Source organism: Hypomesus nipponensis, chromosome 14 (genome assembly GCF_054491055.1).
Source record: "Hypomesus nipponensis isolate SF chromosome 14, ASM5449105v1, whole genome shotgun sequence".
NCBI lineage: Eukaryota > Metazoa > Chordata > Actinopteri > Osmeriformes > Osmeridae > Hypomesus > Hypomesus nipponensis.
The window spans coordinates 1,782,501-1,804,329 of record NC_140374.1 but is presented as its reverse complement, the minus strand read 5'-3'; the positions used below and the strand labels follow the sequence as shown (position 1 = coordinate 1,804,329).

Here is a 21,829-nt window from a genome sequence, read left to right as displayed (position 1 = left end):
AAACACCCGAGCTCTGGTGTGTTTTCATTAGAGCCGGGCTGATAAAGGATATATTAAGGTCGATACCGATATGAATATTTGGATATCTAAAATCCCGATATCAGAATATCGGAATTTAAAAATTATATTTGTATCCAGAAACGTATAACAAAACAAACAGATTTTCCTAAGATTAGTTATTTATTAGTCCTCACTAAAATAATATCAAAATACAGTTTAAAAATAAATTCGTTTGTTTTATTGTCACAAGAGAACAGAGGAACATCAAAATATTTTTACGTTCTGATAAATACAATTTATAAAAATGAGATGTGGCTCAGCGAAACAGGGAGCCACTTAGCCTTGAAAAGATCAGATATCACAACAATGATAAATTGAATTACTATAATAAGATCTGGGACCCTCTGCTGTTGTACATAAAGGGCCATGACTGACTCCTAATGCTGTAAACCCAATCAATGTTTTCTTTTGGATGTTTCTTTTTTATTTCATATACTCTGTATTGAACTACATTATATTCATGACCGTGATGACTGTTTTGTCAATATGTGCTATGTTCAGTCCATTACAAGAAGCAAAATAAAAAATATATCGATTTTTTTAATGTATAAAAATTAGGGCTGTCAAGCGATTCAAATATTTAATCGCATTATTTCATATGATTAATTGTGATTAATCACAATTTACAAACTATTGAATCTGTAAAAAATGTAACCCAATAAATGATAACAAATAAAAACATCAACAGGGTGTACTTAAAAACCTCATATAGGCCTAACTGGATGATAATTTCCATATAACAACTTCAGATGGAACACAATTTAAATTGTGAAGGAGTTTTATTCACTCACAAACTATACGGCTGTAGCAATAATAAACATCCACAAAATTAGGTTTCTGGAAAATAAAAAAACATTTAAGACATGTTGTCTCATAGCCTACTACGATATCCTGTTCCATAATATTAAGATCTCACTCAAACATACTTCAGATACTTAAGCAACCACAGATTGACCTTAATATTGAACAAGACCGTTTGTATTTTGTTGAACCCAGTCATCTGCTCTCTTCTTTTGCAAGTGTTGTCTGCCATATATTACCGGAGTGAACGCTGCTACCGCTAACGCTGCTGCTAGCTGTGTGCTTTGCTTGCATGTGATAGTTTAGGCAGGAAGTACTCCGGTGATAACTAAACTCAGCCTGACAATCAGTACACACAGCCTTAGTTTTGTCAACCGAGCCGTCTCACAATTTCTTGAAATAGAACTTCCCATCTAAAAGCCCTCTCTCCATCATTCAGCTACCGTCCGTAGGTGAACTCATGTGACGACAGGTGATTCCCAGGGTCAAAAAGAAACCTGCGTTAACGGCAAAAAACATTTTTTTGTCGCGTTAAGGTGAGATTGCGTTAGCGCGTTATTAAGGCCTCCTCTCCCCGTCTCCACCCCAGGTGGATGAGCTCCAGGGCAGGCTGGAGAAGGAGGCGTCGCGCTGCAGCCAGCTGGAGCGGGTGAACGGGGATCTGAAGGAGCAGCTGGCCTCCACGAGGGGGCTGGGCCGCAGCCACGAGAGGCTGGAGAGGAGCAAGCGTCAGCTGGAGGAGGAGCTGGCCTCGCTGCGCCGCCACGCGGAGGCCGGGGCCATGGACCAGAGCCAGGCAGACGCGTATCGCCGCGACGCCGAGGAGAGAGCGCGCCAGGAGGTCCGGCAGAAACTGGAGGAGGTCAACCTCTTCCTACAGGTGGGGGCGCGGCCCTGGGCATGAAACATAACAGCCCTATATGAATATGGTTTTATATGTATGTTTTATATAACATATTATGTCGAAATCAAACATACCAATACCCAGACTAAGTCAAAGATCACAGATGGTAATATCAGTTTAACTGATGACTCGGCCTAAGTTCTGGATAGTGTGAGGTATCCGTGTCCATCCACTAGACCCAGTGCTGACTTGACCGCACAGTAGGACAGCCTAAGCTCTGGACGGCGCCTGACGTATCCATGCCCGTCCCCCAGACCCAGGCAGCCTCCCAGGAGGCTCTGGAGCAGATGAAGGCAGCCAACGAGGCCAGCCTGCGCTCGCAGCTGGAGCAGCGGATCCGGGAGCTGGAGGGGGACCTGGGCAGAGCCCGCTCCACCCAGCAGGACAGCCTGAGCCAGAGGGACTGCACCCGCGCAGAGCTGGAGCGCTACCGGGAGCTCTACAGCCAGGAGCTGAGCACACGCAAGGCCCTGGCGGCCAAGCTGGAGAGGTGAGGGGGGGGCTTCTGAGGCACCTGGAGAGGTGAGGGGGGGGCTTCTGAGGCACCTGGAGAGGTGAGGGGGGGGCTTCTGAGGCACCTGGGGGGGGGGGGGGGCTTCTGAGGCACCTGGGGGGGGGGGGGGGGCTTCTGAGGAACCTGGGGGGAGGTGAGGGGGGGGGCTTCTGAGGAACCTGGAGAGGCAAGGGGGGGGCTTCTGAGGCACCTGGGGGGGAGGGGGGGGGGCTTCTGAGGCACCTGGAGAGGTGAGGGGGGGGAGGGGCTTCTGAGGCACCTGGGGGGGAGGGGAGGGGGGTGGGCTTCTGAGGCACCTGGAGAGGCAACGGGGGGGCTTCTGAGGCACCTGGGGGGGAGGGGGGGGGCTTCTGAGGCACCTGGGGGGGAGGGGAGGGGGGGGGCTTCTGAGGCACCTGGAGAGGCAAGGGGGGGGCTTCTGAGGCACCTGGGGGGGAGGGGGGGGGCTTCTGAGGCACCTGGAGAGGTGAGGGGGGGGGAGGGGCTTCTGAGGCACCTGGGGGGGAGGGGAGGGGGGGGGGCTTCTGAGGCACCTGGAGAGGTGAGGGGGGGGAGGGGCTTCTGAGGCACCTGGGGGGGAGGGGAGGGGGGGGGCTTCTGAGGCACCTGGGGGGGGAGGGAGGGGGTGTGGTTTTGTACTGTAAAGTTAAACTCAAAGGGGCACCCGATTGACAATGATTTATGTCTCCCCGTCGCTCCATAGACTTCTCACCAGGTAAGGGGATGATTTCGAAGCTTTGCAGTGGAGTTGTGATTTTTTCCATTTTAAGGCAACCCCCCTCATAATGACATGTCATCCTTGTCTATGCCCCTCCCCCTCCCTCCCCCCCCCCAGGTCGAATGAGCGCCTGGCAGAAGCCAACACCAAGCTGCTTAGCGAGCGCCAACGCAGCAAGTCTCTCATCGCCAACAGCATGGTCAACGGCAGCCTGGGGGGGCCCTTGCTGGACGTGGGCTCCCTGGGCTCTGTGGGGGCCTATGGGGCCGGTCTGGGGCCCCTCAACAGGAGCCTGGGCCTGGGGGGCCCCCTCCTCAGCCCCCTGGGGGACAGCAGCAGGGTGGAGGCCTACCTGTCGAAGGTGAGCGCTGAGGGTCACCCAGTGCCAGCTGCTGTGCACAGGCTCAGGTCATGGTGACTTTGGAGGGTTCGTGAGACAATCAGGGGTTTCAAGATTTTTTATCAAAAAATGTTTTGTCTCCATGGTTCCATCATTGTTTGTAGTTTTTGTATGAATGTGTGTTTTGCATCAGCAAGCCTCCTGAGATAGTGACAAGCTTATATGATGGCAACACCTCCCGTTTGTTTGGTTTCCCTTTATATAAATGAAACGACCAAACTGCTGTCATCGCTCCCTCTCGACTGCCCTCTCACTCTTCCTACTAACTAGACTTTGAAACATGACACTTCCATACGTGTCATCTCTTCTCTCCTGCACCTGTCCTCCTCTTGTGTCTTGTAGTGGGACATTGTTCCTAACATCTTGTTTCTCACTTCTCCAGCTTCTAGCTCAAAAGTCTGTCTCTCACCTGTCTTCTCTACAGCCAGACTCGTGACCAGGTGTGTAGTGGTGTGTAGCTGTCCATGCTCTCGTCTCACTGTCCTGTCACGCAACCCTCCTCTGGTCCACCCCTAACCCTCCTCTGGTCCACCCCTAACCCTCCTCTGGTCCACCCCTAACCCTCCTCTGGTCCACCCCTAACCCTCCTCTGGTCCACCCCTAACCTCCTCTGGTCCACCCCTAACCCTGCAACCCTCCTCTGGTCCACCCCTAACCTCCTCTGGTCCACCCCTAACCCTCCTCTGGTCCACCCCTAACCCTCCTCTGGTCCACCCCTAACCCTCCTCTGGTCCACCCCTAACCCTCCTCTGGTCCACCCCTAACCTCCTCTGGTCCACCCCTAACCTCCTCTGGTCCACCCCTAACCCTGTAACCCTCCTCTGGTCCACCCCTAACCCTCCTCTGGTCCACCCCTAACCCTCCTCTGGTCCACCCCTAACCTCCTCTGGTCCACCCCTAACCCTGTAACCCTCCTCTGGTCCACCCCTAACCCTCCTCTGGTCCACCCCTAACCCTCCTCTGGTCCACCCCTAACCCTCCTCTGGTCCACCCCTAACCCTCCTCTGGTCCACCCCTAACCCTCCTCTGGTCCACCCCTAACCCTCCTCTGGTCCACCCCTAACCCTGTAACCCTCCTCTGGTCCACCCCTAACCCTCCTCTGGTCCACCCCTAACCCTCCTCTGGTCCACCCCTAACCTCCTCTGGTCCACCCCTAACCTCCTCTGGTCCACCCCTAACCCTCCTCTGGTCCACCCCTAACCTCCTCTGGTCCACCCCTTCATACTAAACTCCTCACTGGGTTATAGTCATTGCAGAGTGGCAGCAGAGCTAGTTCTAAAAGCATTGGGACAGACTATTGTAGGACAGCACTACAATACAGTAGTGTCCTGCAGTGCCGTTGTCACAGACATCAACCTCAAATCATCCATGAAAGATGGGAATAGATAGTTTTGTTGTGTATCCTTCTCAAGTTCTCTTGATTTGAAGCATTTTCTCAAGCTGTGACAACTGTCTGAGGGGTTCAGAAGCAGTTTGAAATTGGCTTTTTTTTGTGCAACTCAACAATTTGAGATCTCAGTCATGTGTGTATTATAGCTCATAGTTTGTGGAGACACTAGATGAAAAATACACTCCTTAACCATTTCACACATTCTTTATGTAGTAATTTGCTTTCAGTGTACCATACTCCGATCTTAGGAAACACCACTGTAGCATGACGTGTTAAGAATGTGTTTAAAATAGCGGCCCAGTTCAAGTTGGATGGTGTCCTGGCCTGCTGTCACCTCTCAGTCACCATCAGGGATCACCTGGTTGGCTGCTCACAGCTGAGCTGGCTTGCAGTTTCCCACCAGTGTTTGGTTGCTGTTGCTGCCTGCCTTATCAACCAGCTGGTCCTGCCACCGTGTGCATTCAGCCCAGTGTCATGGGCTAACTGGCCAGTTCTCTCCTGCCACAATGAACCTGTCACTATCAAAACATGCAGTTTGGTTTTAAACATGTGTCCATGTCAAAGGATCAGGCTGAAGGTGGACCTCCTGAATCTCATACTTGTATTTTCTCCTTGTACTCTAGATGCAGAAAGAACTGGAGAAAAATATATCAAAGGAATTGGACCATGGTAATGTTTGTCTCTGAAATTCTCATTTTCGAGTCGTACACAGTTGAATCATGTGGATTTCCCCTGTATGGGATCACATGGGTGACGTCTCCCTGTGTCTCCCCAGCGGGGCTGGAGGGGAGTCCAGCCCGGGTGTCGCCTGTTGGCTCGGCCTCCGGCTCCTCCAGGAGCCTGGGGGTGGAGCTGGACCCCGTCAGCAGGGCTACACAGCAGTACCTGGAAGTGCTGAAGAGGAACTACATGATCTGAGATGTGCTGGAGCCCCCTCATCACAGCTGCTGGGGCCCCCTCACCTCAGCTGCTGGGGCCCCCTCATCACAGTTGCTGGGGCCCCCTCATCACAGCTGCTGGGGCCCCCTCACCTCAGCTGCTGGGGCCCCCTCACCGCCTGTTTACACTCAAGAGAACAACACTAGGGCTGAAGCCACTCCACTAATGCTACGCCAGCTTTCATGTCATTTTAATTGTTGTTTTTTAAATCCTATTTATTTTCACACCGTTTCAAAGATGGAGACAAACATGATTGCACGTTGCACTTACACACTCAGGAGTAGATGTGTTTTTTTTTATATTTTTAAAAGCCATATTTTGAACATCTTTGTTACCGATGTGTACGAACGGAGAGGTACTCTTCAGTATTGTTTCTCCAGAGCGGGTTTGTTTTTACGGTAACTTTGAGTTGAGTCTAATATGATATGTACTGTATTGTATATAGGATGCTGTGTGCAGACAGTCCTGGTTGATGTTTGTGCATATTTGTAAGTATTGGACTGTATATTATTAATAGTATTGACTAGAGCTTTCATTTAATTTGTGCCATGTAATGGTGCAATAATGGGATAACTCTTGTTTTTTGTCTTGTAAAAGAAACTTGTTTTGTTTGCTGTCATGCACAAGATATACTTGAATGAGACGAACTAGAACGTTCTCTAGTTCTTTTTAAACAGGGTTCCTTCGCGAGCTGACTTGGCTGAATAACTGTTTGGTTTGTTTGCTCTTGTGGTTACCAAATAATAAACTTTCAGTATTTTAGGATATTGTTACTTCAAGAAATATAGGAAAACGAAGTACAGGGGGGTATTCCAGAAAGCAGGTCATGTGACATACCCAGGGTAAGTTAACTCCCCAGCTGACATCCAGCGTTGTAGCAACATTGCCAGTAGGTTGCTGCAACATTGTGAATCAGCTGGTGGGTTAGCTTACCCGGTTATGTTGCACAACCTGCTTTCTGGAATACCCCCCCCAAGTTAAAGCTTCTGACCTGTAGATTTCTAAAGATACAGAAAATATATTGTAAAGTAAATAAAACTCTAGAAAAACGTTCATTATATAAACAAATTATATGTTTTATGTAGATGGTACACTTTAATCAGCTGTGTGGAACAATCTTAAACGTGAATATTTGTGCTTAAACAATGTTTTAGGAATGTGCCTGAAAATCAAAAATCTGTAGGCCAGAAACTAGTCTTGACCCGTGACGACCGTTCACATGGAAAAATGAACTGAGAAAATAAAGTCGTTTTCGAAACAGTAGTGCATCAAATTATTGTGTGTAATGTAATGACTTTGTCGTTTTAGTTTAATGAAACTGAATGAACTAAAACTACCAAAACTTGTTACTTAAGTGATATCAAGATATGTACCAAGTTACCCCACGTAATTGTAGAAATAAGATCCTTAGTACAGCCATCATACCACATTTACATTCTCAGTAGTTTCATAACTAGTAGTGGACTCGTAATTTGCGATACTGCATGCGTAACCCAAGCCTCATTATCTTCTAGTTTTGTGATGTTTTTTCTGCTCCTCTTCATTCATGTGTATCCTATGAAACTTGATGCGACATTCGATCCTAGTTATTAAAAGGAGGCGCTGTGTTTGCGCGTGGCTTCCCTTCCTTTGATCTATCTTTGTCAGGCAACAACGTCGGATATTCAAATGTTCCAACATCTGGCATTTATTTTTGTTTCCTGTACATAGATGGGCACATTGACAGACTGCCTATTATGTCTTTTATTCAAATGTTCTTTTTTTATGCAACTTAATACACTATACATAAATCCTGTTTTGATTGAAGGGGTTACAAACATCATCACCGAGCTGTAAGACAGGCAGGGATACGGGAAGACAGTTGGAATAAAGACGTGTTGAAAGGTTTGTTTTGAAAAGCAACGCACACATTAAACAAATCATTCGACAGGGGGTCATCCTGTAATGTTTGCAGATTACTACTCCAGTTGCTTGCCTGTTCAGCCAATCACGTGTGAAAAACTCAGCTTTCCCCAACTGGCTAAGAAACAACACAGCGATAGTTGGTAGAAACAATTTTTACCGGAACTTACGGACAATTTACATGGTCTATAATTGTGCGTCAACACATTCATGTCATTTTTCAATTAATAATGCACTTGGGCGAAACCTGGACTCATGAAAACATGCAGTGAATGTCAAAGAGCTTTACCACAACACTTATATTTGACATCCTCAGATAGGGATGGAGGCCCCGTGGTTCAATAATATATCATGTTTACTTGTCCTGAACATGACAGGAAATCATTGGCGATGACGTGCTGTCATTACAAAAGGGTGAGTTGCTACTGGCAGATTGGCAGATTGAATGACCCCCCCCTGCCCTTTCTTGTCTGTCCAGTTAGCCTGGCCAAACCCACCCTGATTGCTGTGTGCCCACAGACTGAATAGGCCGACGAATTTACCTGCTGCAGTTCATTACATCCTGATGGAGGAAGGCATTAGGCCAGATTGGAACCATAAGAAAATTGATAAATTGAAGTGGACATGGAAAACAAACGAGTAATTTATTTGCTTGTTTGTGGTCACTGAGCTCAAAATAAAATGCCAGCACTGTTTGTCGCCGACCGAATCAAGGAGATTTGTGGGTAAAGCGGCTGCTTTGATTTGATTTCCACTGTACAACGTGCCTTAAATGAGTCTCATGGCAAACAGACACATTGACAGTGTTGTCTTTAGTGGTCTTTGTTGTATTTTGGGCTGTTTATTTCGCTTCTTCCCTGTCATTGTTTGAAACGAGGCTTAAAGAAGCCGACATCGATCTTCAAGACATTGCTTGTTTCAAAAGCACCCTTGATGCTTTTGAATTTATCTCGCAAAAATCACACAGGGGATAAACCTAACATTTATTCCCTCTTCTTGTCAGCCTTGCGAGTATACGACTGGCATTCTTTCATGTTGCTAGTGCTTTATCTGACACGTATGAAAAGGAATTCGAAACAGAGATGACAACTTCAGCGTCGCCTCCTTCCTTAGCTGTAAAGGATTTTAAAGGAGTAAGTCAAAGCTGGAGACTTGCATGCGGAAAACTAACTGAACTTAAGCAGATTTAAGGAAGACCCTCCAAATAAATGGGTCACGCGGGTCAAAATGATTAGTGCTGTTAATTGTTAACGTGCCCCAAAGTTCCATCATGTCAAATCACAGCAGTTGAATTAAACATATTTCAGCTATTGATGTATTTCTGATCAGAAAGCAAATACTTGTATGAGTGTTTGGTGTTCACAGATGGCAGATTGATTGTTGTTCACTGCTTTAATTGACACAATGAGTCCAACTAGATGTGTCTTTGAATGGGTCAATAGCAGTAGGCTATTCCGTGTTACCTACCGAAAACACACAACGGCATCATCTTGGTAGGATCCTCTTTATCAACAGAGAATACAAATCTTGAACAAATGGCTGTGAAGAGAGAATACAGCATGTCCTGTATCGGGGACTGTTCTTCAGTTTGTTACTAATGAGAGAGACAGCTAAAACAGACATCCCAACCTGCAGGGACTCATTTCAGGGAGGTGGCTTCTACACCCAGCCCCCCCGGGGACGCGATCTGGACACATGATATACCCCCTCAACCAGCACGTACCCTAACATATCTCTCTCTCTCCATGCTCCAAACTGCTAGCTGTGGTGGCAGATCTCCGAACACTCCAGACAGAACTCCAGACACTCCGTAGGCTCGCAGCAGGACTCGAAAAGGACGGAGTGGCAGTGCGCGTGGCAGTGCAGCTCCTCCACGGGCGCCTCCTGGAGGGCGGCGCAGCAGCGGGCGCAGCCGCGGCAGCAGGAGGAGCAGAGGGAGTGGAGGCAGGAGGAGCAGGCCTCCAGCAGGCCCAGGACCACCACGGAGCACTGGCAGGACAGGCAGGCCATCACCAGGGGCAGGCAGCAGCCTTCCAACACCGGGCACAAGTCACCGGTATGGAGGGAGAGGGAGAGAGAGAGAGAGAGAGAGAGGAGAGAGAGAAAGGAGAGAGAGAGAGAGGTATGCCAAAACATGAAGCCAGATGGTCCAGCTAGTCCAGAGGCTCTGCTCACCAAACCCCACAGAGCCTCAAGACAGCATTAACCCAAACAAATAGCAAAACAGCAAAAAGAAAAATACATTGTTTATTGGAAAGAAGATACACTGAAGCAAAATAAATTAGAGTGCTATTTGAATCTGAAAAGACAGTGCACATTGGCAGAATACCTGATCACTGTGCCTGAACCCAAAATAAGGAAGACATGAACTAAATACAGACACAGTGAGCACAGCCTGGCCATAGAGACAGGCAGACACGGCTGCCCAGAGAGGAGAGGCTGTGCTCTGTCTGCCCACAGGGAGGAGAGGCTGTGCTCTGTCTGCCCACAGGGAGGAGAGGCTGTGCTCTGTCTGCCCACAGGGAGGAGAGGCTGTGTTCTGTCTGCCCACAGGGAGGAGAGGCTGTGCTCTGTCTGCACACAGGGAGGAGAGGCTGTGCTCTGTTTGCACACAGGGAGGAGAGGCTGTGCTCTGTTTGCACACAGGGAGGAGAGGCTGTGCTCTGTTTGCACACAGGGAGGAGAGGCTATGCTCTGTCTGCACACAGGGAGGAGAGGCTGTGCTCTGTCTGCACACAGGGAGGAGAGGCTGTGCTCTGTTTGCACACAGGGAGGAGAGGCTGTGCTCTGTCTGCTCACAGGGAGGAGAGGCTGTGCTCTGTTTGCACACAGGGAGGAGAGGCTGTGCTCTGTCTGCCCACAGGGAGGAGAGGCTGTGCTCTGTTTGCACACAGGGAGGAGAGGCTGTGCTCACAAATAGAGAGAGACTCGTTTATTTATTGGGAGAAAAACCTACCTGCTGTATTTTAGCAGCAAAGTATGTATCAGCCTGTCATGGCCTCAGAGACAGCCACAATGAGAACAATGTATAATGTGGCAAACATAACATGTTTTCATTTTTGTTTTCATATTTGGTTTAAATTTTACTGTAATTTTTCAAAATTAAAAAACTATTATTTGATTATTACTATTATTATTATCATTATATAACCTGGTATATGTGCGTATCTATGTGTATGTGTATATACGTGTGTAAATATACGTGTGGGTGTATGTACACATTATTTGGCAACATTATAATATACCAACTTGAATAATAATAACAGGGATACAAGTTGTACACAAGTTGTATATGTTAAACTGCTGTGTGTATCTATCTGTATGTAAGTATATGAAATATAAGTGTATGTAAGGCCATGATTGACACTGATGAATATTTATGTAATTCTACCGTTGCTTTGGCAATATGAACAATCGTTGTTTTCATGCCAATAATGCCCTTTGAACTGAACTGAGAGAGAGAGAGAGAGAGAGAGAGAGAGAGAGAAAGGACTGGATGTTATGGTATGTTGTCGTTTCAGTAGCAGCAACCACAGCCATCGAAAAACCATATAAGATGGCTATGCCTCTGGCAGCAACCTTTCTTTGTGTGTGTGTGCAGTGGCGGTTCTAGACACATTTTACTGGGGGGGCCGGGGGGGGCAGTGTTAAATCAGAGGGGCACATTAAAAAAAGGAAACAAATGATATTCAAACATTAAATTACATTACTACTAGAAGAAGAAAAATGTAAAAAAAAAAAAAAGAAAAAACGTTTTTAAAAGCTTCTTTTTTTAAATTCAGTCAGCTCAAGGGGGCCACAGGGGGGACCAGGGACATTTTTTCAGGGGCACTGGCCCCTGTAGGCCCCCGTGTAGAACCACCCCTGTGTGTGTGTGTGTATGTGTGTTGGTTTTGTTTAACTATCCTTGTGGGGACCAAATGTCCTCACGAGTAGGCCTACAGTGAAACCTGATAACCTTGACCTTGTGGGGCAATTTTGCTGCCCTAGGTATAGGGTAAACCTTGCCTAGGGCACTTATGCACTGCCTACTAGGATAGAAAAACAAAAATGTGTGTTCTTCTTTTAACGTTCATTGAGAGTCTGGCTGCTGTACAGTTATCTAACACAAAAGCTGAAGGGACTGGAAATAAATATAAGTTGAAAACAACAACAGAACCAAGCAAGTTAGTACCGTACCAAGCACTGACAAGCAGCTTCCAGAACCAGGACAAACATCTACGTTAACCTCCCTTCATCTGGAGTCTTATTTCCTGTGTGTGCCATCCTTATCTTAAAAGAGCTGTTTCAGTGCTAGCGTGCGATAGTGTTTACCTAATCACAGCGCTTTCCTCCTCTGGGAGTATCAAGGGGAAGGTGAAAAGGCCACTTGTAATGAGCCACTAAGCAAATACACCTGTCAGATGATAATTGCTCAGATATAGAAATTAAGTTTCTGCAAAATTGTATAAAATGAACCCTTGTTATGCGTAACGCTGCATCTTTATTGGCCCAATCATTGTTGTGTAGTTGCGCTAATTGTTTTTATCTTTTTTACCGGGACCAGATATGGAGCAGGTTTATGCAAATTGGAGTGTTTCATCCTGTTTACTAAAGTAAGTGCATGAAAGGAAGGTGGCAGCGGTCTCCTGGGAGAAAGGTTCGTCTTTTATCTGCCAAGCCGCAGGGCCATCTTCCTCACAGACAACGCTGATGTAAATGGATATCAAACTCAGGATGGACAGAATGTGTTCAGTGCTGGTTTCCAGGCCAGTTCTACGTAACCATGACTATTATTACTGTAAAAACACCATGCACACACACAACACGCTTGTAACTATCAAAATAATCTATTTTTTTCATGTAGACAACTACATGATGCTGTTTGTGAGATACGGAAAGCCCTGGAATGTTATTTGAAACTACACACACAGCTTCCATTACTATCATGTTTTACTGTGTTTAGTTTGACAGTTTGTAAAGTGAATTACCGTCTTGTTTGGCGTCAGGCATCCGTGTGCCGGCCAGGCCCTCTCTGCTCTGGCTCCTCAGTGTGCAGAGGACCGAGAGGCTGGAGCCCCGGCCCAGGGGGGGCAGGCCACGGCCCATGCCCAGGCTGGTGTCTGTTCTGGGGGTTGAGGGAGCACGGCCACCCTGCTGTGCCCCAGGACCAGGGAGGACCCCCTGGGGCCGGGGGCAGGGCGCCTGGGCCGGAGGTGGAGCTGTGGAGGGCTGGGGCTGTGCTTGAGAGGAAGAGGAGAAGGTCACTTTGTTAAGAGTATGGAGGTTTGGTTGTGTTGTTGTTCTGACTGTATCTGCTTAGCTGCTGTGTCAGCAGGATGTTTCTATAATTTTGGAAGGTGTGAAAGGATCTTACATTCCTAACCCTGACTCAGTTAAACACAATGGTGAGACTCATCCTAGACTCAAGCGCAATGAAGAAAGGCTGTTGCTTATCAATAATATAATACAATATGATGACTCAATAATATCCTATTAAGATATTACACATACGCCAGGATATTTATAATTTCATGCATATGTTAAAACATCTAATTGGCCTTTCTATAGCACTTTGTGAATGTGACTGAGTCATGTACAGATGGTGATTCACAACATGCATACTTGTGATGAGGTCAGTGCTGGTGGTATTTTCCCTGGTCATGTGACCTTGGGCAGGGATTCCCTTCTGAACAGGAACACCAGATGTTTCTCCTTCAGTAAGAATGGATGAAACTATATTTATGGAAAAATGAAATGTGGCATTTATATATAGATATATTGTTTATGCCAAAACAACCTTTCGAGTCATATTGAGTGTAAAGTAACAAAATTATATTTGAACATTATAAAGAGGTGACAAAAAAGTGTGCTGCAGTCGATACAACATAGAAAGGACCATTTTTGACCATATTCTGCTGACAGTGTAACATTATATATAAATACTGAATAACAAAACAAAAGAACTATACAAGACTCTGATATCATAATCTTGCCTGGTTGTGCTGGATTTTGCTCCGCATGAAGATTGTCCAGTGTTCTGTCCATGGGTTTACCTTGTCTTTGGTTAGTTTTATCCACATAGCTCCTCAGTCCACACCCACACGGCTCTGACCGGACTGGTGCCCAATGCTGTCAATTCATAACCACTAGACTGAGGAGAAATCTCTGCCCCAGCAACATCCTCATGAAGATGTACCTTCCTCACAACAAGTCAGCACTCCTCTTCACAGAAAAACACTTTGACCCACTCCAGCCCTCTGACTCAGGCCAGTGTGTGTATGTGTGTGTGTGTGTGTGTGTGTGTATCAATCTGTCTTCTGTTGTCTTAAAGACACTTGGAAATCACCAAAGAGCATCTGATTCCCCCGCCCTCCCTCCAGCCGCACGGACGGGCCAGGACAGACGACCAGGACAGACGACCAGGACAGACGACCAGGACAGACGACCAGGACAGACGATCAGGACAGACGACCAGGACAGACAACCAGGACAGACGACCAGGACAGGCGGTCAGGACAGGCGACCAGGACAGACGACCAGGACAGACAACCAGGACAGACGACCAGGACAGACGATGAGGACAGACGACCAGGACAGACGACCAGGACAGACGATCAGGACAGACGACCAGGACAGACGATCAGGACGTGGGGAGGATGGGAAGGCAAGAAACTCCTCTGTTATGCATTGCGCTTCTAACACAATGGAGGCACATGCCACACGCACTTGTTAGATGAGCAGACACACACACAAAGAAGTGGTGACACACACACTGACACACACACACTTACACACACACACCCTGTAAAACCCTCTGCCATCTCCTGTCCAGATCGCCTGACAGGTCTTAGCACACGTAAATGTGTTTAAGTAGCGTAACAGCGTTCCATCCCCCTTGTTCATCTTGAATTCAGAGGAAATGGCACTTATTTGAGACATGTTCTAGAGTGTCCCTATTTCCTGTTGATAAACTGTTTCCTATTATCATAAAAACGACTAGAGACCAGCAATAGTTAGAGACAAAACACATGTTTTCATCATTAGAATCCTGATTGGCATCAGTGTCTAAAGATGGTACACAGGATGGATGGGTAAATGGTCACATCTTCTGAAGCAAGGGGCCTCGGTGCTGCTAGGAAAACAAACCTCAAAGGAAGGCCAGTGTTCACCTCACTAACGATGCTTGTCAGCCACTTCACTGAAGGCCAGTGTTCACCTCACTAACGATGCTTGTCAGCCACTTCACAGCTCGCAAATGTGGAGCCGTTCCTGTTCCGTCGTCAGGCATTCCCACAGTTACGATGTCGGAAAGCTGTGTCGACACTTTGGTTTTGAAACAACTAAATCGTCCGACAAGCATAGTTATGCCGCTCAGATTCACTTAGCTGGATGTCAGATGAAATGTACAACTAGACCAGGAATCAGGCAGAAGCAGATGGAGGATTTATTATTATATTATTAGTTATTTATAATACTAGTAAGTTAGTAGTTGTGATGACTGTTGTCTAGGGTTGGTGGTCTTAATGTGTTTTCATTTACTGGTTCACAGCTGGTTTGATGAAGGAGGGATGCTGGTCCTTTGAACATAACCAGCAAAAACAGGACACTTATTAGTTTCATTTCCACCGTTGCACTCAACACCTCAAGCGTAATATAACAGATTCTTTATCAAATCTCCTTTCATTTTAATCACACGTTTTACTGTGATCAAATTCAGTGTGGCCCTTACGTGTTTAACTATTAATGTGACAATGTTTACACTTTTATAAATAACTGATATGGACTCATGGAAGTAGTGATAGCCAGTCCAGTATTTGTAAATACTCAAAAATAAAACAAATTGAAAAACAACAGTGCCATGATAACGGTTTTGAGTTGAAACCCTTTTTGGTTGTTGACTAACTTCTGTCAGAGAGATGTGCAGAAAAACATTGTCGACTCGCTCGTCTCACAACGAGGACTTGGCACTTCAGAGAGGGGGCACAGCCCCTCCCACAGGAAAACAGTTTGCAGTTGTCTCCCTCCATGCTAACCCTCAGTCTACAAACACATCAGAGAGAGGTTAGCAGAAAAGGCCTCCTAATGGGCTGACAAAGTATCAAAACATACCCTGAAACAACAGTAAACCAACAGTAAACCAACAGTAAACCGAACTAAGACTCTTTATCACCACAGGCAGTCACTGACATGAGCCTGAAACGCAGAGTTAAAACAGGAAACAGAGAGATGGGTTCTTTGTTCTTTACCTCATTTGGAGATTCTCTTCCCTGGGAACAGGGTGCGGTGTTCACAGACATGCATGGATGTTTTATTACACTCTGGTTGTTTTTAAAGTTAGATATAATAATAACAATAAAATTACAAGCCACATTGTAACCTGTCAGTTCTTATACTATTTAGTTTGATTTGTGTTTTTGGTCTTTATTAGAAATGTTCACAGTAATATGTAATAGTACTTAAACAAAACAAACACAATTTGAAACAATCAGCCTGTATTTATTACACTAATTAAACATTTGGGTATATAGGACATACACTATGTAGTGTTTTGTGTTAGGAGGTAGAGAGTGTTTAAAACATGCTTAAAAATGTTACAGTTTGGGTCTATTCCAGCCATAAATGTAGAACATTCACATGTTTTGTGAATACATTGAAACATTTGTGAAAAAAACAACATTCTCTTTGCATTTTTTAGTTTGGTGATGCACAGACAATACAAAGAAACAGAATCACTGACAACAATTACATATCGTCAACCGTTTGAGGGAAGAAACATCACTACGTGTAAATGCTACCACACAACCACACCCCCATAACACTGTACACACACTGCTGTGAGTGGAAAACAGGAACAGAAATCTCCAGAGAACTGTTTTCATTACAGCACCGTATTCTGAACGCTGGAATCAATCGTTGACACCATTTATTGTCTGAAGACGTGTATGTCTGAAGCCATTGGGAGAGGCTATGCACCTTGCAGGTCACATAGGGTCAGTCCAGGTCTGATAACTGCCCCTCTAGCTCTGCATCCTGCTGTGGCTCTGGACTGTGATTGGTTGTTGTCACCATTGACATCAGACATTCTTGGTCTTCCATGATTGGCCTGTCAGGAATTCCAAAGGCTGCTTGTTAAGATAATTATAATGTATTCATTTAATGTTTTCATCCAAGAGACATACGGGGGGATTTGAACCTGTGATCTTGATCTACAGTTACATTCTCTGAGTTTCAACACCCATCCCACCAGAGGAAAACTTGTGAGTGACATGATACAGACCAATCAAATTCAATTACAGTTTAAAATTGTAGATGTTTTTCACGTTATTGAACAGTAGTTAACCTTCACCTCTGGGTGTGTTTAGGGGAACCACGTCTGCTGGGGGGATCAGAGTCCTGGGGCTCCTGGCAGCTGCTGCTGATACAGCCTGGGTCTCCCCTCCCCGTCCCTGGGTCTCCCCTCCTCGTCCCTGGGTCTCCCCTCCTCGTCCCTGGGTCTCCCCTCCTTGTCCCTGGGTCTCCCTTCCTCGTCCCTGGGTCTCCCCTCCCCGTCCCTGGGTCTCCCCTCCTCGTCCCTGGGTCTCCCCTCCCCGTCCCTGGGTCTCCCCTCCTCGTCCCCGCAGCAGCAGCCTGGGCCAGGGCAGTCTGAGAGGACGAGAGAGACAGGGACAGACAGTGTCACGTCAGCCCCGTCCACAGCTAGCAGGTTGCCGTGACGAGGAGGGGATCAGCTCACCTGCGCTCTGGCTGTGATGGTGGTCCCATATGGCAGGCTGAAGGCCAGGTGCTTCACCACCGGTGAGCTTTGATGGAATAGAACAAAAAGCAACGGCAACTGAAAATGTAATTTTGGCCCTCATAAATTTGAAATACTCAAACAATCAATATCTGGTATGAGTTCTCAAACTCGATGACTGACATAGCCAGAGGCAAGGTCTATCACAACGACCACGATCCTAATTCAGTCTGACTGAGAATCATTTCTATCCTGACACAAATCTGCAGCAGACACTGCAGTCACGTCCACATGACAGACTTCAATCAAACTAATGCTTTGTATGCAATCAACATGATAACTTAGATTTCCTAATCTAAGGACGCCATGACAGTAGGGAAATCTACTGTGAACAGCAGTGCTTCTCAACCGTGGTCCTCAGGAACCCCCCCTCCTGCATGTTTTAGATGCTTCCCTGCTCCCACAGCTGATTCTAATGAATCGTTATCCAGCTCTGCAGAAGCCTGGTAACGGCCATTCATGAGAATCAGGTGTGTTGGAGCAGGGAAACATCTAGAACAAGGTTGTCCAATCCTGGTCCTCGAGGGCCACTGTCCTGCAGATGTTACCCTGCTCCAGCACACCTGATTCAAATGAATGGTCATTACCCGGCTTCCACAGAGCTGGATAACGACCCATTCATGAGAATCAGGTGTGCTGGAGCAGGGAAACATCTAGAACATGCCGGGCAGGGGGTCCTTGAGGACAGGGTTGGGGACCCCTGCAGTCCTGTGTTGTGAGCAGACCGGACGGTGGTCCTGGACAGGGACAGTGTAGCGTCTCACCCTGAGATCTTCTGAGACCGCCTCCTCAGGTACTCCTCCTCGTCCACCATCCATACGGCCCCCTTCACGTTATCCACGCGCACAAAGCACTTGTGCAGACTCAGGTTGTGCCGCACGGCATTCTGGGAGTGTGACGGGTGACAGAGCGAGCCTGATTCATCATCCCTTCATAAGTCGTTTTAATTTAACAACATTGTGTGCCTTTTATATATATATATATATATATATATATATATTACAATCCTTAAATTCCCAAAGTGTTTAGCAGTACCTTCCAGGTTGCTGCGTTTCGTCTGAAATAGGCGAATGTTCTGGTGAACCAGCTGTAGACCTCACTGAGAGTGAGTTGCAGGTCTGGTGACTCAACTATGGCCTGGAGGACACAAACTACTCAGATCAAAACTGAAGAGGAGAGGCACCTTCGAGTGTCCACAGTTTACGATTTAGGGAGGTGATTAAACACCGTGGTGAGTGCGTACCTGTCTTATCAGAGTCGCGTAGGTATAAGGAGGTCGGATATCTGCGTTCTCGTACAACTCGAAAGTTTGTCCAGTGTCTAGGAAAGAAATGGCATCATCAGACAGTTACACAAGAACGTTTAATTTTATTTAAACATTCTACATGTCTTTTTATTGTAATTTCTTTATGTTTAAAAAAACGTACAAGATTTATATGGTCGTCACCATACAAATCCTCTTGTGGAGCCAGTATCCTCTCACCCAGATTATAATAAAAAGTTCAGATTCTCTTTTCTCACTCACAGAGAGAGTGGGGTTCTAAGGTGTTCTGTTGTGCAGTGAGTGAGTGTTGGTAAGGATGACTGGTACCGGAGGACGGGGTCAGGGGGGACGGCTGCGGCTCGGAGTGGCGCCTCAGGGCCTCTGCGCTGGGGGTGGTGGCGGGGTAGGGGGGTAAGGTCCTCCAGACCCCAGAGACAGGGGGCTGACTGGGGCCGCCGCGGGCGGATGGGACTCCTGGGGCAGCTCTGGAGACGAGAGGGACCGCTGACTCTTCAGCATACTGACGCTGGACACTGAGTTCAGCTGATGCCAGAGAGGAACAGAGAGACAAGAGGGGAGGGGGGTGGGGTGGGGTGGGTGGAGTGGGGTGGGGAGGGTGGAGTGGGGGCAGAGAAGGATAGAAATGAGATAGAGGAAGAATGAGCTTTTAAATAGCCTGTAACAGATGCGATTAGACAGGCTTCCTTAGCTGTGATTCTTCTAATATCCCAAAGAGAAGAGAGCCAATCATTACTAATTTAACTGTGAAATTGTATTGTATAAATTGTGATTATGGTGCAGTATTAGATGGATTAGCTAAGGAGTCGTTTTCTCTGTTATCCTGACTGCTGTTTTAAAACGGTACCATCTGGTGTCAACAGCTGTGTTGTATGAAGACAGAGAGCCATGGAGTGATGAACACAGAGAGAAGAACGTCTTCATGGATCAAACGTTTTTGGTTCAGGAAATGACAGTTTGATAAATCATCCCAAAAATCTACGTGTGAAATCATGTATAGAAATACAAGGAGCCCGCATTGAAGATATTTTATTTGTGAGCTCAGGAATCCTCTTGAAACATTCCTCCAAGAAAAGCCTTAGTCTGGAACCCTGAAGTCATGTTTCCCTCCTCCAAACCGTGTGTTGTAAATGACTCTCTAGGTCATGACTCTCTAGGTCATCATGACTCTCTAGGTCATGACTCTCTAGGTCATCATGACTCTCTAGGTCATCATCACTCTCTAGGTCATGACTCTCTAGGTCATGACTCTCTAGGTCATCATGACTCTCTAGGTCATCATCACTCTCTAGGTCATGGAACTAAATATCAATTACTGACCAACTCTCTGTCCATCACAGGACACTGAACCAATGCTGCAGGACAGAGAAGATGAACTTGCAGAAAGACGTGTTATTATCATCCTCAGACATGCTGCACTGTGACAACAGATGGGTGTGGGACAGAGTTTCGTCATAGCATGGAATTAATTTCTTCAAAATCATACACTTTATAAAATTCCATTGCTTCATTGATTCTCAGTTTGACACAAAACAGTTGCACAGGTCACCAAGGCCCAGATAGATAGAGAGACTGTGTGTGTGTGTGTGTGTGTGTGTGTGTGTGTGTGTGTGTGTGTGTGTGTGTGTGTGTGTGTGTGTGTGTGAAAGAAAAACTCACACATGAGGATGGTGTCTGAGGCTCTGGTGGCAGATGCAGGTGAGCCATCATTGCTTGGAGACGCTCTCTCTCTTTAGAAAGCTGATGGAGGGCAGGAGGGGAGGAGGACGAGGAGGGGGGGAGGGGGGGACGGGAGGAGGACGAGGAGGGGGCGAGGGGAGGAGTGGAGGGGGGAGGGGGGGGAGGAGGGGGGGAGGGGAGGAGGACGAGGAGGGGGGAGGGCAGGAGGGGGGAGGGGAGGAGGACGAGGGGGGGGGAGGGGAGGAGGACGAGGAGGGGGGGAGGGGAGGAGGACGAGGAGGGGAGGAGGACGAGGAGGGGGGGAGGGCAGGAGGGGGGGAGGGGAGGAGGACGAGGAGGAGGGGAGGGGAGGGGAGGAGGACGAGGAGGGGGGAGAGGAGATAAAGAAGAGAATTCAAGAGACAGCAAGACAGTTCAGGCGCGTCATTGAGTTGTCCAGACACCTTTTGATGAAGATGAAACCAGGTGGAGACGGTTGATAGTGAGGACGAATATTTAGGCATACTTGTTTTAAGAGCTTGGGGAATTTGACTAGCTCGTTATGAAACAATCATGACAGAGTAGGAGGTGATTTTTCACCTGGAGATCCAGCTGCTGAACCACCTGCATCTGGACCCTGCACTGGGCAGTGCTGCGCGCATCCAGGGTGTGCTCATTACCCACGTGTCTAAACACACATACACACTTTACATTTTGGGGTTAAATCTATACATTTTGCAATACATGTATTCTTGGGAAATAATGATTATCAAACCAAATGCTGAAGAGTCTTGGGAAACGTACTGTACCTGACGAACTGGCCGATGTTTTCACACACGCTGTCACAGCCAGGCCAGTTACACACGCCGTGACTGTAGAGCCGCTGTGTGGCTGAGTGATCCACATCAGGGAAGCTGGAGGAAGAACGGGAAGGGCGGCTTGTATGAAAACATTTAATCAACACTCTACAGCATCAAAAACGACATGCTGTTATGTTTTCTTAAAACATAGGGCGGAAGGCCAACACAAAAAAATGTTAATGAAAACCTGGCTTTTGATTTCGTATCTGTTCAACATATCTACGGCTTTTTAGAAAACATTTTACTTTGCCTGTTAAAAAGGTAAACAAACAAACAAAATGGGATGTGTTTGTCCCATGGGGATTCAAGTGAAGCCTTGCTACAATGGTGAACACGCATCTCTGGTGCCTGACATTGACAGGTCTTTGTTGCGTGCACGCAGATATGATCGACTCTGTTCTTGACTGAACAACAGCGGGAGTACCATTCAGTTCTGCGGGGGGGTTGAGATTTCTCCTGGGCCAAGTTCACTGAGGTTGTGGAGGGGGTAGACGGTGGGGTGGTGGTAGAGTTGGTACAGTCCGGGCTAGTTCCTCTACTTTCACCTGTCAGTGATGTGCAGAGTAGAACACAATGCCATTCTCAAAAAGCATGTGTGTGTGTCCATAAAGTTGGGTGACGCAT

At 47.0% G+C, this 21,829-nt stretch overlaps 3 protein-coding genes across 13 annotated transcripts in view; 1 reads left to right on the top strand and 2 right to left on the bottom strand.

Moving 5' to 3' along the window:
- Positions 1-6,987, top strand: part of LOC146258129 (alanine and arginine rich domain containing protein) — a 31,109-nt gene extending 24,122 nt beyond the window's left edge. For 10 of the 11 annotated variants that reach the window (XM_084671770.1, XM_084671772.1, XM_084671771.1 and 7 more), the window contains 5 exons: positions 1,451-1,741; positions 2,020-2,255; positions 3,115-3,358; positions 5,412-5,457; positions 5,564-6,987. In XM_084671770.1, the coding sequence (XP_084527896.1) occupies positions 1,451-1,741; positions 2,020-2,255; positions 3,115-3,358; positions 5,412-5,457; positions 5,564-5,706 (960 nt within the window). In that variant the 3' untranslated portion in view covers positions 5,707-6,987. Of the gene's footprint in view, positions 1-1,450; positions 1,742-2,019; positions 2,256-3,114; positions 3,359-3,779; positions 3,838-5,411; positions 5,458-5,563 lie in introns of all 11 variants that reach the window. The other variant, XR_014729687.1, reaches the window with a different exon arrangement.
- A 2,303-nt stretch (positions 6,988-9,290) lies between these two features.
- LOC146258128 (uncharacterized) lies at positions 9,291-13,656 on the bottom strand. Its single transcript, XM_084671710.1, has 4 exons — positions 13,605-13,656; positions 13,234-13,344; positions 12,600-12,851; positions 9,291-9,659 (listed from the first exon to the last, which is right to left on the bottom strand). The coding sequence occupies exons 1-4, from the start codon at positions 13,654-13,656 to the stop codon at positions 9,388-9,390; spliced, it is 687 nt and encodes a 228-aa protein (XP_084527836.1). The 3' UTR covers positions 9,291-9,387.
- Positions 13,657-17,196: 3,540 nt separating this feature from the next.
- LOC146258127 (forkhead box protein P2-like) overlaps positions 17,197-21,829 on the bottom strand; it is a gene marked incomplete at its 3' end in the record, with an annotated part of 8,200 nt that continues 3,567 nt past the window's right edge. Inside the window, 10 exon segments of the mRNA XM_084671709.1 lie at positions 17,197-17,253; positions 17,345-17,411; positions 18,169-18,290; positions 18,440-18,541; positions 18,648-18,724; positions 18,996-19,076; positions 19,079-19,211; positions 20,346-20,426; positions 20,946-21,033; positions 21,155-21,236. Of these exon segments, the coding sequence (XP_084527835.1) occupies positions 17,197-17,253; positions 17,345-17,411; positions 18,169-18,290; positions 18,440-18,541; positions 18,648-18,724; positions 18,996-19,076; positions 19,079-19,211; positions 20,346-20,426; positions 20,946-21,033; positions 21,155-21,236 (890 nt within the window).